The following is a 16,278-nucleotide window of genomic DNA, read 5'->3' as shown; positions in this document are numbered from 1 at the left end:
TCCTTCTCATGATATCTAGACCATAAGTAAGTTAAAATAAGGATGGCTTTGACCCAGGATTCTACTATTTAGAAGATGCTACAGCACTTAGTACTCCTTCAACATGTAAATAGAACTGAACTTACCTTCTCTCCTGGAATATACTTTACCTACATTTATATGGTATCCCCAAGACCATGAGAACAGAGACAGTTTCCTTTTTCTATTTGTATCTTCAGTGCTCAGGAGAGTAGCTTGTAAGAGTAAGTGCTTAATAAATATTTGTCTATTTAAACTGTTGAATTGAAAAATTTAGATCTATCCATAAGGAAAATTAATATACTAGTAGTATGAAGGATGTAGTTGTTGAAACTTGAAGCATGGAGTCAGGGGACCAATTAGGAGGATACAGCTTTAATCCAGGAAGGTGATAATAAGGGTCTCTACTAGAGTAGTGGTAGGGAGAGTAGAAATAATAACATAGATATTTGTGAAAGAGACAAACAGAAAGACGAAGACAGACACTGACAGAGACAGAGACAGAGACAGAGACAGAAATAGAGACAGAGAGAGAGAAAAAGAGAGATAGAGAGAAACAGAAACAGAGACAGAGAGAGACAAAGAGAGAAATTAAGAAAGTATTTCAACTAAATAATATATCAGGTTAATGATAAGCAACATGACCTGAGAGTTAAATATGCAGTGCAGATACCAATAATTATAATCTCTTCCCCTTGCAGGTTGGTTGAGAAGGAAGCTCTTTGTGAATGGGGAAGTGACAAATAAATACAAAATGCCTTTTTAATAAGGCAAAGAGCTGACATAGGTAATGAAAATGAGTTTGGGGATCTAGTGGTCAATGCATATAAATGCTCTTGAAGGGGAAAGGAGGTGCCTGTTATGTTTGTTAGCTAGTTAAAAAGGTGATAACTGCTCTAGTGAGAAATATTTGTGTTTATGTTCTTTTCAGAGTTGTAAATTCTTACATAATGTCACAAAAAAATGGCTACAACACTAGGTATATGAAGACCACATTACAAAAGGCCATGGGTTACTTTAAGGACGGTCCTGCCTTTGAGGTTGATGTCCCTTGGTACCACCGTCAAAGACAGAATGCTAATACTAAATGAGCCAATAATCCGATTTTATTTTGGTTTATATTTGTTCAGTCTGTATCATTCTGTAAGTTTCCAAAGGTCAAGGGTTGAATCTGTAAAATTCAGTCATCCAACAAATATTATAGAGGATAGTTTATATGCAGAAATCAGATAAACTAGTCAAGGCTATGTATTCAGGACTTTACTTTTTTTCACCTTCCAAACTAAGCCAGGTGCCAACTCTTATTAATTCTACCATTACAACAATTTAAACATATGTACCCTTCTCTCCATTCCCATAGCCAACACTCTGGGTCCAGTCCACATCATCTCTTGCCTGGGGTATTAGAAAAGTCTTCTATTCTGGACATGAATTTCAATCATCTCTAATCCATCCTCCATACTATTGCCAAAAGGGGTCATCTGCAATCACCAGTCTGACCCTGTTACTCAACTATTCACAAAATTCTAGTGGCTCCCTGTTGCCTCTAGGATAGAATTAAAAAACCCTACTCTATTTGGTTTTTAAAGCCCTCCACAACTTGACCACAACCTACCTTCCCAAGCATATTATACCTTAACCCTCTTTATTCATTTTTCAGGTCAACCAAACTGGTCAACTTGTTTTTGCTCATATATGATATTCCATCTACCATCTCTATAACTTTGTATAGGCTATAACTTATTTACTCCTTCCTCCACTGGACTCTACAAGTCTATAGCAACTAGAGAACAGCTATGGCCTACCAAACTGGAAAGGTTTTAAGTATGAATTCAGCAATGGAGTGCCTCTGTGTACGTAAGGACCAATCTAGATAATGAATGGTTTTTGCCTACTCCACAAACTCCTTAAACTCTACTGGTGAGCAGAATATCCAAATCAAAGCAATGAGGAATCTTTTGATTTAAGGAAGTAAAATTTCTTTGTCTTCATATGACTTTAGACTTAGCTTTAGCAATTAACACGAGGCAAGGCAAAACTTCAGGAAGAAACACACTAGTACCCAGTTGAGCCCCTACTAAAGTCAAATACAACTCTCAAATAAAAATCTGAGCACCCAGAGCTCTATCATCAGTTCTAATATTGGCTTTTCTAAGTGATTACCAATCATCTGGATATAATCTGTAGTTTTCTTGTCTAACTGTCTGCTCCATAGAAAAAGCCCTTTACATCTGAGTATCCAGGTGTCCATTTTTCTTGACTGCCCTCACTTTTTTTTTTTTTATTAAATAAGAAGCATCAATTTTTAAAAGGAATCAACAAATTGCAGTGCTGATTGAGATGCTCTCACTGCAGCTGTGTTTCAGGAAGCAATTGAAATTCTGTCTGAACTTTTCACTCCTGTGGTGAGAGAGCTGTTTGGGCAACTGACTCCCTTCATTGGCATGCGCTCTTTATCACTCCCTTCTACTGCTACTTTGGATTCTATGAAACATTTAACACGTGCTGCGGCACAGACAGCTTCTCCTCTCCCGTGACTCAGGATCTTCACTCACTAGCATGGTCCCAATCACCTTTTATTGCTTCTAATCAGGCTCCAAAGGTTCAATGCCAAGATGAATGAAGTCACAGGAATGGATGCATGGTGTCCTGCCAAGGCTTGCGGGACTGGAATCAATTCTTGACTTTGGGAGGCTCTTTTAGGTGCTGGATTCGCCATATTCTGTTGTAGTACAAGGCAAATAGTGCTCTGGGGATTTAGTACTTAACCATGCTACATGTCGTATATATTAAGTAGGCTATGTCTTATTCAAGAATATCATGTGTCTTTATCCTCTATATTTTAATGATGATGCATTCTACAATACTACAAATGTCAACCAAAACCATTTAGCCTTCTCACAGATATGCTGAATATTGCAGCTGGAAGGTACTCTGGAGAGAATATAGTACAGCTCTCTCTCTCTCTCTCTCTCTCTCTCTCTCTCTCTCTCTCTCTCTCTCTCTTTCTCCCAGTTCACAGACAAGGAAACTGAGAAGCATGCCCTCCTATAACCAGGGCTTATAAAGCCATGAATTAAACTAAGCAGGAAAGAAAAAGTATTGTTTAAGGACCTACTATGTACCAGGCATTATGCTAAGCACTTTACAAGTATTACCTCACCTCATCCTCACAATTATGGTTCCCATTTTACAGGAAAGGAAACTGAGACAGACTGAGGTTATGTGCCTTACCTAGGGTAACACAGGTACCAAGTGTCTGAGGCTGTATTAAAACTCTGTTGTCTTTGCTCAAAGCCCAAAATGTTATTCATTGTACCAAGAAGTTGCTTTGGAAACTGCTGATTTCTCATTCACTATTCTATATACTATACTGGCTCTCTCAACTTTTAAGGACTTGAAAGTTCTGAAGATCTTTAGCTAATATCATGCTTGTATGTTAAGCATACTTGATAATGAAGCTCCTTTCAAGTAATCAAAATCTTTACCCTGAGACCTCATCCTCCAAGTGGATAATGAAGCCGATGATTTTTTTTAATGTGGGCATTCATTTATTCATGCATCAAACATTTTACTGAGTGTCTAGATGTATATAAAGCATGTACTAGCTGCCTTATTTACACAGAGATGAAGAAGACACAGTTCTAGAACTCAAGAAGATGTATATTAGGGATAAAATGTGTACTTACGTAGCTATAATAGAGTATGGTAAATGAAATAAAGATACAAGATTCACTGAGACCTGTTATGATATGTTTGTGCATTTGTTCAGTCATTTTAGTCTTGCCTGATCCTTCATGACTTTATTGGGGATTTTCTTGACAATGATACTGGAATAGTTTGCCATTTCCTTTTCCAGTTCATTTTATAATGAGGCAAAAAGGATTAATTGTCTTGCCCAGGGTCACACAGCTAGTGTCTGAGACTATCCTTTGTGCCACCTACTTGCATATGCACACACAGATGTATACATATATATATATATATATGTATATATATGTTTATTATAGTTAGGTGTATATGTGTATATTCCACAGAATATAAAGTTAGAAAGGACATCCAAAATCATCTAGTTTTCAAGTCCAAATCTCATTAACTCTCTCAGGTTATAAAAGTACAATTTAACAAAGAACTAATGATCTGCATAGGTGAAGGGAATTTCCATAGCATAAATGTCCTATAATGAAAGTAACTAGTGGTTTTGACAAAAAAAAATCCTAAATTTGTATAATTTTATTTTAGGTCAAATTAGAGTCTATGATATGAAAAATGCTTATGAAATTACAAACAAGAGAGTGGAATAGTAGATAGAAGGCTGACTTTGAAGTCAAGCAGAACTGAGTCCTAATCCTGCCAATGAAACATATTATCTGTGTGACCATGGACATTGACCTCCTTGCTATTCCTCAGACATGATGCTCCACTTTCCAGCTCTTTGGATGTTCATTGGCTGTCCCTCGCCCCTAGAATGTTCTCCTTCTCCATCTCTGCCTCCCAGCTTTTCTGGCTTCCATCAAAATTCAGCTGCAATTCCATTTTCTGCAAGAAGACCTTGCTACTTCTTCCATCCTCCTAATGGTAGGGCCTTTCCTCTGAAATTAGTTCCCATTTATACCATATATACCTCCTGTGTCCACCATTGTTTGAATATTGCCTCCCCATTTTGATTGTATGTTCCTTGAGGACAGGGACTATGTTTTTGCCTTTATATTCCCAGTACTTAGCACAGTACTAAAATGAGCTTAATAAATTCTTGTCAATTGATTCTTAACTTCTTAATGCCCATAGGCAACTCTCTCCATGACTAAAATGATGGGTGATTTGTCCAGCTCCAGCATTTGAGAAAGTTCCCATGTTAATAGTTCCCCCTACACAGATGAAATCACAGAGCAAGACCAAAAGAAGAAAAGGAAAACAATAAAAACATGTTGATCTTTTCCTCAAGACTATCCTAAGGGGCCGGTGTCAGTTATGGACTTATTACTCTGGACTGACCTTAAAGTAATGGAAAATAAATCGTCTCTATTGTTTACTGAAACAGTAAATGATTGGCTGCCACCCTCAAGGTTTTCATCTGACATGGCCTGGTTGACACTGATAAGAATAAGGAACCTTCAGAAAATGATTCTTGCCTTCAACACACAAATCAAAAGTGACTTAAAAAGCAGAGACCCCATGAGTCTGTCATTGAGTAATAGGTGGTGTTGGCAGTGGTAGTGGGCAGTACACTATAGGCTAAGAAAAAAGCAGAACAGGAAATTTTCCATATTTTGTAAAAGTTGACATCCCTAACCCAGGAGTAAAGAAGAATGGACAGGATTGTGTCTTAGAGTACCATAAAGGCCACTGTAGCATTAGGAATAGGCTGCTGTGAGCAGGACCTAAATAATTCTTATCTTCTATTTCTAGCACATGTCCCCAATCACACCTGTCAAAATGTAGGCAGTCTCTTGCTTCAAAATGACTCTCTACCTTCTACATGCAATCTGTACTTTTTATTCTACTAGCAAAGTAGGAATGGGGGAAAAAGATGTCTCACACTCAGATAATAGAAGCTGAAAGCACTTGGGAGGGGAGGGAGTGAAAGTTGATTAAGCTAGACAGAAATACTGCTGAACTTATTATTTTTCATCTTTTGTCACAAAATCCATACAACTGAAAAAACATATATGCTTCACTTAAAAGCAAAAGAAATACACACACACACACACACACACACACACACACACTTCATGACAGCAAAAGCGTGTTAAACTTTTGTTAAGAAGATTCAAGTTAAAATTCTAGTTCCAAAGCTTACAAGCTCTTTTACCATGGACAAGTTATTTAATCTCTCTGAGACCCAATATTCTCTTCTTTGAAGTGGAGATACTAATGTTTATGTAGCCTATTTCATTAGGTGTAAAACAAAATGCTTTGCAAATCCAAGAGTTTGTTAGAGACCATTTTTCACTTGGTTTAGTATTTGCCTCAGTGGCTAACATAGTAGCTCATGCAAAATGGACATTACTCATTAATTATTGATTGAAAGGGAAAAAAAACAGTAGGCACAAGAATTAGATCTTGACAAAGTACCAAAAAGGGAAGAAGCTTTGGGCAGCCCTGGACTCTGGAGAAGTTTTCACCCATGTGCTGGCTTAACTTTGGCACTGTTGAACTTACTGTAACCAGAGGTCAATCCTGTGCCTTCCTCTAAAGGTTGGGAAAGTCAGGCTTGAAAGTTATTTTCTTTTTCTATACCATCACTCTCTCTTTTGCCCCGGAGATCAAACTGATTAGTCACATTGGGCATTAAACAAGTGGAAGAACAAATCTAAGTAGCAATCTGATATAGACATCAGGAAGCTCTCTATGTCAGCAAGTACTACAGAGCACGGCTTGGAAGCTTCAGAGAGCACAGATGGGGAAAGCAAGTACTGGACTCCCAGGATAGAAACCTCCTGGGCCTGCAGGGAACAGCTGGGGAATGTCAACACTTTCATGCAGGCCTGCAGTTAGCCAGGATATTTATGGAATTCAGTCAGGAAACAAAGCTGGTGCATCTTTAAACAACCTGGCACATACACACATAAAGTGATAAGCAAAGATTGTGTGGTGAGACAGTACAGAGACCAGGTGAGGGATGAGAATAATGATGTAGCCATTCCCTCACTGATTTAGAGCTTCCAGTTTCTCCATTAGTTTTCCTTGTAATGACTATGAGTGTCCTCTATGTGGGATCTAGGCTCATGGGTTTATATTACTGCATGCATGGACAATAAGGGAAGTCGAATGACGATGTGCACCATTTTTGTTCTAGAGCTACAGAGTTTTTTGGTACCATCTGAGAGGACTCTCCAAATACCAAGATTAACAAGAAACAAAACTTGCCTGCTGGCAATGTGGATACAAAATGTTTATACCTCTGGTTCCCTTTCTCCCACTTTGCAGAAGACCAAAGCTGTATCTACAGTAGTAAAATGTGCATCACATTTATTAAACAGACAAAATTTAAAAGATTTTTGAGCTAGAAGGGACCTTGAAAGAATATGTAATCCAAGCACTTAACTTTACATATGAGGAAACTGGGACTCGGGGAAGTTGTGACTCACCCAATCTCACATCTAGTTAATGTTATACTAATAATTCAGTGTTCGTTGCTGGACTGTATCTAACATGAGAAAAATTATAATATTAACATTCAGTGTTAAATCAACCAAGCTGGCAAGCTAATTTATAGAGTTAGATCAAAAATAACAAAAGTTCATTTGGAGAAAAAAATCTAGAATATAAGGGAAATAATGAAAATAAAAAGTCAGAATAAAGAACACCATTTTCAGGACTTGAATGATATTAGAAAGCAGCAATCAACAAAACCATTTAGTAATGGTTAAAAATTAGGAAGGTTGATTACTGGAACAAACTAGGCTAGTGAAAATGAGAAATAAGGGAATTCAACTGCCCAATATTCGATAAACCCAAAGATATAAGTTACCTCTACTCTCTATTTGATAAGAATTGCTAGGAGAACTGAGAAGCTGTCTAGCAGAAATTAATTTTACACAAACCTCACCATATTCCACAATAAATACAGAATGTAAACATTACTTGAATATTAAATATTAAATAGGATAGAAACATATAAAATACCTTTTCCAGCAATATGTAGGAAATGACTTCTTAAACAAAAGGTAGAGATAATTCCAAAAGATATAACATTATTTTCATTGTATAAAATAAAAAAGCTTTTTTCACAAGGAAACTTAATATATCAAGTATAAGACAGAGGGGGCAGGTAGGTAATTCAGTGGATTGAGAGCCAGGCCTAGAGATGGGAAGTCCTAGGTTCAAATCTGGCCTCAGATACTTCCCAACTGTATGATCCTGGGCAAGTCACTTAATTCGCATTTCCTAGCCCTTACCACTCTTCTGCCTTAAAACCAATACACAGTATTGATGCCAAGATGGAGGGTAAGGATTTTAAAAAAAGTATAAAGACAGGAAGTGGTTGACTGGGAAAAACATCTTTATATTAAATATCTCAGATAGAGGTTTAGTATCCCCAGGCATATAGACAACTAATGGAAATATTTAACCAAAAGCCATTCCTCTATAGATAATCAACAAAAGTGAATTACCAATTCTCAAAAAAAAAAAAAAAGATTGTAAACTACTAGCAAACATAAAAAAGAATGCCTAAATCAGTAAAAGTAATAGACATTCAAGTCAAAAACTCTGAAACCTCACCTCATACATAGTTGACAAAGATTACAAAAGATGTGAGCAGTTAATGTTCTGGAGGAATTGTGGAAATATGACACTAATGAATTGTTGATGGACCTATAAATTAGTATGAGCATTGTGGAAAGCAATTTGGAATTGAGCAAATACAATAGCTAAGATATCTATATCCTTTGACCCAGGGGTTTTCCTGCTAGGCATATTCCCAAGGAGGCCATTAGCAAAATATAAGTCTCAATATACAACAAAATATTTATAGTCATATTTTTTGTTGTAGAAAAGAAGTAAAAACAAGATCGATGTCCATCAATTGAAGAATTGTCATCCAAATTGCATCCAAATGAATGTGATACAATATTGCTGTGATGTAAAAAAAAATGAATAGGATGAATACAGAGAAACATGGAAAGACTGAGGAGCAGATGCAAACCAGAAAACACTATACATAATGATAACAATGGAAATGTGAAAAATCAGAAAAATGTGAGAAAAAATGTAAAATGACAAAGACCTAGCATAATTCAAAAGTAAGAGATATGAGAAGATATTTTCCTCCATTTATTTGAATAAGTGGGGTCATTGCATATATTTCCAATTTTTTATATTTTTATAGGCTTTGCTGATTTTTCTTCTTTTTTCCCTTTTTTTGTTAGAAAAGATTTTTGGGGGTGGAAAGGAGGAAAGGAGATGGATAAAGGAGAAATCAAAGTGATTAAAAAACAAAATATATCATTTAAAACCCTTTTTGAATTCACAAATACACAATCTGAGCTTTTTTTTCTTTTTGGAAAAAAGTGTATTCAATCGTGAATACCTCCTGTCTATCTTTGAATAGGCTTTTTAAAAAGATAGTTTTATATGGGCATTTCCTTAATGACTTCAATGAAATTTTCTAAGTTTTACAAATTATCTTTTTCTACTCAGTAATGTAGATGCTTTAAAGTATTTTCAAACTCTTATCAAATTTCTCAACAAAGATTTTTCAAAATGCTCCTTTTAAAGAATCTACTGTCTATTTCTCTCTAACCACTTCTCTCTTCTCCCTTGTAGCCCAAATTCTTAGTCTTAAAGCAATCACCAGAAGAAAAAGTACGGTCAATCGACTGGGCATCAAATTGATAATGTCCCAGGGACTAATCCACCAAAGATGAAAGAAGAAACAAAAGGGAAATTAAATATTATATATATGCATATATATATTAGTGTAACATTTTATGAACAATTTTTCTTTGAATTTTTAATTAATTCTGTGCCCTTTTCATATAAAGAGTCTAACAACTAAAAGCTCTAATTAATTATGAGTTGGTATTTCAATGAATTTGCAATCTCATTGATGTGAATATGACCTCCCTCAAATGCAGATTGCAAACCAACCCCACTGTCTAATCCTTTACAATTGTTGTCCATATTTTCCCATAGATCTTTCACAAAAGAGCTACCCAATATCTTGGAAGACCTCATCCAGGTAGTTAATTAAGAAATTTGATTTTCCTGTAGGCATAATAAGGCAAGTGAACATAGGAACAATGGGTAAGCATCTTAATACATAGCGATGGTCTAATTATCTTTTTTTTTTAAACCCTTGTACTTCGGTGTATTGTCTCATAGGTGGAAGATTGGTAAGGGTGGGCAATGGGGGTCAAGTGACTTGCCCAGGGTCACACAGCTGGGAAGTGGCTGAGGCCGGGTTTGAACCTAGGACCTCCTGTCTCTAGGCCTGACTCTCACTCCACTGAGCTACCCAGCTGCCCCGGTCTAATTATCTTTTTGTATTTATATTGGAGAAATTTGTATGTAATTCTACTTGATGTCTATTCTCATCTAATACTCCAGGTTCAATGCTGAAATGCTGAGATACTTTGACTTTTCCTTATACAGTGCCTATGAAAATGAGAAGAACTTCCTTCACCATATTCAACATAAATTTTGAAGTCTTTTGGAAAGGAATAAACATCTAACTTCTCTCCTCATCTTTACATCTTGGAATCCTTCATTTCTTTCTAAGCTCAGATCAATACTATCTTTTCAGTTCTTTCCTGATCCCCATCCCTCTAGCTACTATTACCTGGAATGTATTTTGCATGTACTTGTTTTATATGGACTTACATGCTGCCTCCTCCTCTAGAATATAAACTCTTGAGAAAAGGGAATGTTTCATTTTTGTCTGAAGTACCTAGTCAATACCCAGCATGTGATAGACATTTAATAAATCATTGCCGATATAATTATTGGTAAAAATATCAATAGCCATCTTCTTAGCTGCCAGCCACACTCCTGGGCATAGGCTGAATTCTAACATAAGTTGAATGAAATGGATAGGATTGGCTGTCTATAGAAAGTCTCAAAGAGGTGCATTTATCTGTCAAATTAAAGAGTTCACTTAATATGCACAAAGGTAAGGCCAAGATAAAGTTTTCTATTCTAATATTATAAATATCTATAATATTTATAATATGTTATATGAACCAGTATAAAGAAGACTGTAAAGTATCTCTCTTTTTTTTAAACCCTTACCTTGCATCTTATAATCAATACTATGTATTGGTTCTAAGGCAGAAGAATGATAAGGGCTAGATAATAAGTTTCAAGTGGCTTGCCCAAGGTCACAGCTAGGAAGTATCTGAGATCATATCTAAACCAAGTACCTCCTGTCTCTAGGTCTGGATCTCTTTCCATTGAACCACGTGGCTGCTCTCAGTATCTCACTTTTTGAAAAACTCACAGTGGATTAAAGAGTGATCATATACTACTGAATTTCTTTAGTTTCTCAGTGAATTTCCCATAGGACACTTTTAAAAAGCAAATTCCTTTAGTACATGTGATTTTTACTTAACATATAACTTTTCATGAAAATTTCTAGTGAGTTAAGCAAAGTATAAGCATATTCAATTTACAACCCCTACTTTAAAAGTTATAGAAAAAAATTCTTAAAATTGTTATTTTAGGATAATTTTATTTTAGATCTTATTTCACAAGTAAAGAAAAAAATGTCTTTCAAGGGAGAGAAGCTTCTACCCTATACCATCTTTTTAAGGGTCATTCTGTTTCTCACTTTATGATGATCTATTTAACAATAAAAAAGAAATCATGTCATTAAAGTAGGAGGCTAACCCCTTTCTAAAACAACTAGAAATGAAAACAAAAAGCACACAGTAAGATTGTTCTGAATACATTAGAAAACAGTCAAAAGAGCAAAAAGTCCATAAAGTAAGGCACAAGGGTAGGCAACTAGAAGTTGCTGTCCTTCCATAGTCAGTGCTGAAGTGAAGATTTTGGATGCAGATAGACTACACCATCCAATGATGATTAGTGCTGCAATCGTCCCAATTGTCCCCCTAGAAGTAAGAAAATTGTATGATTAATACACATTAAGATGAAAGGAAGTAAAAACTTCAGAACCAGGCCTAGAGAAGGAGGTCCTGGGTTCAAATTTTACCCCAGACACTTCCTAGCTGTGTGACTTTGGGTAAGTCATTTAACCCCCATTGCCTAGCCTTTACATCTATTCTGCCTTAGAACCAATACACAATATTGATTTAAGAAGGAAAAGGTCAAAAAAAAGTTGCCCAAGTCACCTGAGAGCAAAGGTAACTTACCCAGGATGACACAATCAGTAATGTCAAAGGTAGAACTTGTACTTGCCTACCTGACTGTGGGATCAATTCTCTATGTACTCCTTGGCACTATGTCACTTAATCATACAAAGCATTTAACACAAGCTCGCTGAGTTGAGTTGAATTGAATCATTATATTTATTTCAAAGATCTGCTAGATTCCTATTCCCAGTGCTTCATTATATGGTATAAAATAACTTGGGTTCTTGAAGGCTATGTCAGGGGGCAGCTAGGTGGCTCAGTGGATTGACAACCAGGCCCAGATATGGGAGGTCCTGGGTTCAAATCTAGCCTCAGACACTCCCCAGCTGTGTGACCCTGGGCAAGTCACTTGACCCCCATTGCCTAGCCTTTACCACTCTTCTGCCTTGGAACCAATACACGGTATTGATTCTAAGATGGAAGGTAAGGGTTTTTTTTTTTAAAAAGAGAAGTTTACATTTGAAGCCTATGTCAGCAAACTAGCAACTCTTGCAGATCTGACCAAGGTGAAAAGGCTTAAAGTGAGAAGAACTTTATGTCTCCTATGCAAGGACCAGTCTATGTTGGGGAAAAACTAAGCTTAAAAGGCCAGACTGGGTACAGGGTAATTAATTTTTCAGCTACAATAACTTCAAAAAAATCCTACTAAAACGAGAAAGGACTTCCGGTTAAGATGGCGGCAGAGTAAGGAGCAGCTGCTCGATCTCTCCTGACCGAACCACACAGGACCCCTCAAGGGGAAATAAAAACGAGTCCAGAGGAACGAAGGAACCCCACAACAGGGCGCAGCATTGAAGGTACGCAGAATCGGGGCATTTCCACACTTTAAAGGGGTGAAACAGCTCTCACTAAAACAAGAGAGGAAGAAGCCCCTCCCCCACCCCCACACCGCACAAGCCGGTAAACAGGACTGGGGCAACCAGAAAATCACTGGCAGCCCCTGAGCCCGTACCTGTGCGCTGCAAGACGAGGGACCCCAGGTGGCTGGGACTCTCCCTGAGCGCCCATGTGGGTGAAGGCACCGCCTCCAGCCGGGACAAAGGCCCCTAAAACGCGGCCTTTCCCAAACACTGAAGGCATCGCCTCAGGTGCGAATAAAGATCTCCAGCCCACTGACTTTCACTACCTTCTGCAGGGTTAAAGCAGGGCCCTAAGAGCAGCAGCTCAGGCAAAGGCAGTGCCCTAGGCTTGAATAACAATCTCCAGCCCAGGCTTGGACCTCCAGTGAGGACCCGGTGCAGACCTGAGCGTGGCTGTGGAAGCAGCCCCAAAGACTGCTGAAGCAACCTCGGGCAGAGGGGCAGACCGGGAACTACCAGGAGGCCTGACCCCGAGGACAAGGAGACCGGAGCCCCCCCCCCAAGCTTGCAAGGCCCAGGCAGACCCTGAGTGCAAAGACAAAGCGGGGAAAGGGGCGGGGCTAACAATGGCCAGCAATAAGGAAGTCCAGAAGAAAAAGACCATCAAGAGAAATTCTGGAACACTGGACAACTTCTACACAGAGAAAATCCAGACACCAGAGGAGGGAAAACAAAAATCCAAACCTCCCCAAAAAAATGAAAGCTGGTCACAAGTTATGGAAGAGTTTAAAAATGAAATGCTAAGGAAGATGGAAGAAATCTGGCAAGAAAATAACAGTTTAAAAGGCAGAATTTCGCAATTGGAAAGTGAGACAAGACAACTGAAAACCAAAAATGACCAGATTGAAAAGGAAAACCAATCCTTAAAGGCTAGAATCGAACATTTAGAAACCAATGATCTCTCAAGACAACAAGAACAAATAAAACAAAGTCAAAAGACTGATAAAATAGAAGGAAACATGAAATATCTCAAGGAGAGAGTGACAGACCAAGAAAACCGGTCTAGAAGAGATAACTTGAGAATCATTGGTATTCCAGAAAAGGCAGAAATTAATAAAAACATGGACTCCATACTCAAAGAAATTATTCAGCAGAATTGCCCTGAAGTTCTACAACAAGAGGGCAATATAGACATTGAAAGGATCCATAGAACACCCTCTAAACTGGACCCAGAAAAGTCAACACCCAGAAATATAATAGCGAAATTGAAGAGCTTTCGAGTCAAAGAAAAAATCTTACAAGAAGCCAGAAAGAGGCAATTCAAATATCAAGGAGCACCAATAAGGATCACACAGGATCTGGCAGCCTCAACACTAAAAGAACGCAAGGCTTGGAATACAATATTCAGAAAGGCAAGAGAACTGGGCCTTCAGCCACGAATCAACTACCCAGCGAAACTAACCATATACTTTCAGGGGAAAGTATGGGCATTCAACAAAATTGAAGAATTCCAAGTTTTTGCACAAAAGAGACCGGGACTAATTGGAAAGTTTGACACTCAACCACAGATATCAAGAGAAAGATGATGAAAAGGTAAATAAGAAACAGAGGGAAAAGAAAGAAAACTCATAGTCTTTTAAGCTTGACTCTTTAAGGGCATAAATAAGATCTAATTATCTGTATTACTAGGTGGAGAAATGCTATGTATAATTCTCTGTAGTGAACTCTATACACTATTATAATATTCACTATTATAGCAACCAGAAGAATAATTCATAGGGAGAGGACAGGATACTAAATGGTCTAAGATGACATGGGGGGTGGGAAAGAGGGGAGGAATAGTAGGGGACACCAAGAAAAATCCGAGTAAATAAGAAAAATAAGATATTCTATTACACACAAAGAGGGCATGGGAAGGGGAGGGGATAAATACTACCATAAGAAGGAGAGGAAGAGAGCATTAAGAGGTAATAATCAAACCTTACTCTCAGTATAATCAACCCGGAGAAGGAAGAGTAGCTTTATTATCCATCTGGATAAAAAACTCCATCTAACCCTACTGAGAAAGTCAGAAGGGATAAACCAAAGGGAGCAGGGGAGTGGGGAGGCCAAAAAGGGAGGGAAGAAGAAGGGGGAGGGAATTCATTCGGTCTTTAAAAAAACAAAAATAAGGGAACAACAAGGGAGGGGACAGAAAGGGAAGTCAATCAAGGGAGGGGATAAGGGATACTGGCTGAAAGCAAACCACTGGTGTAAAAGAAAATAGTGCAATAAGAAGGAGTGGGTCTAGGGGAGGATACAAAAAATGTCAGTGAATACACAACTAACAATTGTAACTCTGAATGTGAACGGGATGAACTCACTCATAAAACGGAAGCAAATAGCAGAGTGGTTCAGAAACCAAAATCCTACCATAGGTTGTCTACAAGAAACACATATGAGGCGGGTAGACACACACAAGTTCAAGGTTAAGGGTATGAGCAAAATCTTTTGGGCATCAAATGAGAAAAAGAAGGCAGGAGTGGCTATCATGATCTCTGACAAAGCCAAAGTAAAAATAGGTATGATTAAAAAAGACAGGGAAGGTCATTACATCCTGATTAAAGGCAGTATAAACAATGAGGAAATAACACTGCTCAATATATATGCACCAAGTGGTATAGCATCCAAATTCTTAAAGGAGAAACTGGCAGAGCTCAAGAAGGAAATAGATATTAAACCATAATAGTGGGAGATCTAAATATTCCTCTTTCAGATCTAGATAAATCAAACCAAAAAATAAATAAGAAAGAGGTAAGAGAGATGAATGAAGTCCTAGAAAAATTAGATCTAATTGATATGTGGAGAAAAATAAATAGGGACAAAAAGGAATACACCTTCTTTTCAGCTGCACATGGTACATTTACAAAGATTGACCATGTAATAGGGCATAGAATCATGGCAAACAAATGCAAAAGAGCAGATATAATAAATGTAACCTTCTCAGATCATAATGCGATAAAAATAATAATCAGTAAGGGCACCTGGAAAGGCAAGTCAAAAACCAATTGGAAATTAAACAATATGATTCTTCAAAACCAAATTGTCAAAGAAGAAATCATAGAAACAATCAACAATTTCATTGAAGAGAATGACAATGATGAGACATCCTACCAAACTATGTGGGATGCAGCCAAGGCAGTACTCAGGGGGAAATTTATATCCTTGAGTGCATATATTAACAAATTAAGGAGGGCAGAGATTAACGAATTGGGCATGCAACTCAAAAAATTAGAAAGCAAACAAATAAAAAACCCCCAGATGAAAACTAAATTAGAAATACTAAAAATTAAGGGAGAAATTAATAAAATCGAAAGTAAAAGAACTATTGAATTAATAAATAAGACTAGAAGCTGGTACTTTGAAAAAACAGATAAAATAGACAAAGTACTAGTCAATCTAATAAGAAAAAGGAAAGAAGAAAACCAAATTGACAGTATAAGAGATGAAAAGGGAGACCTCACCTCTAATGAAGGGGAAATTAAGGCAATCATTAAGAACTATTTCGCCCAATTATATGGCAATAAATATAACAATTTAGGAGATATGGATGAATATTTACAAAAATATAAACTGCCTAGATTGACAGCAGAAGAAATAGAATA

General features: G+C 37.4%; 1 protein-coding gene across 2 annotated transcripts in view; it reads right to left on the bottom strand.

The window, feature by feature from the left end:
* Positions 1-11,171: 11,171 nt before the first annotated feature.
* The window catches only part of YIPF7 (Yip1 domain family member 7), a 41,365-nt gene continuing 36,258 nt past the window's right edge, over positions 11,172-16,278 (bottom strand). For both annotated transcript variants that reach the window (XM_044680336.1, XM_044680337.1), the window contains one exon: positions 11,172-11,573. In XM_044680336.1, the coding sequence (XP_044536271.1) occupies positions 11,411-11,573 (163 nt within the window). In that variant the 3' untranslated portion in view covers positions 11,172-11,410. The remainder of the gene's footprint in view (positions 11,574-16,278) is intronic.

The sequence above is a fragment of the Gracilinanus agilis genome, chromosome 6, assembly GCF_016433145.1.
Source record: "Gracilinanus agilis isolate LMUSP501 chromosome 6, AgileGrace, whole genome shotgun sequence".
In the NCBI taxonomy this organism is placed as follows: Eukaryota; Metazoa; Chordata; class Mammalia; order Didelphimorphia; family Didelphidae; genus Gracilinanus; species Gracilinanus agilis.
The sequence above is the reverse complement of the archived record's forward strand: the minus strand, read 5'-3'. Positions and strand labels throughout refer to the sequence as shown.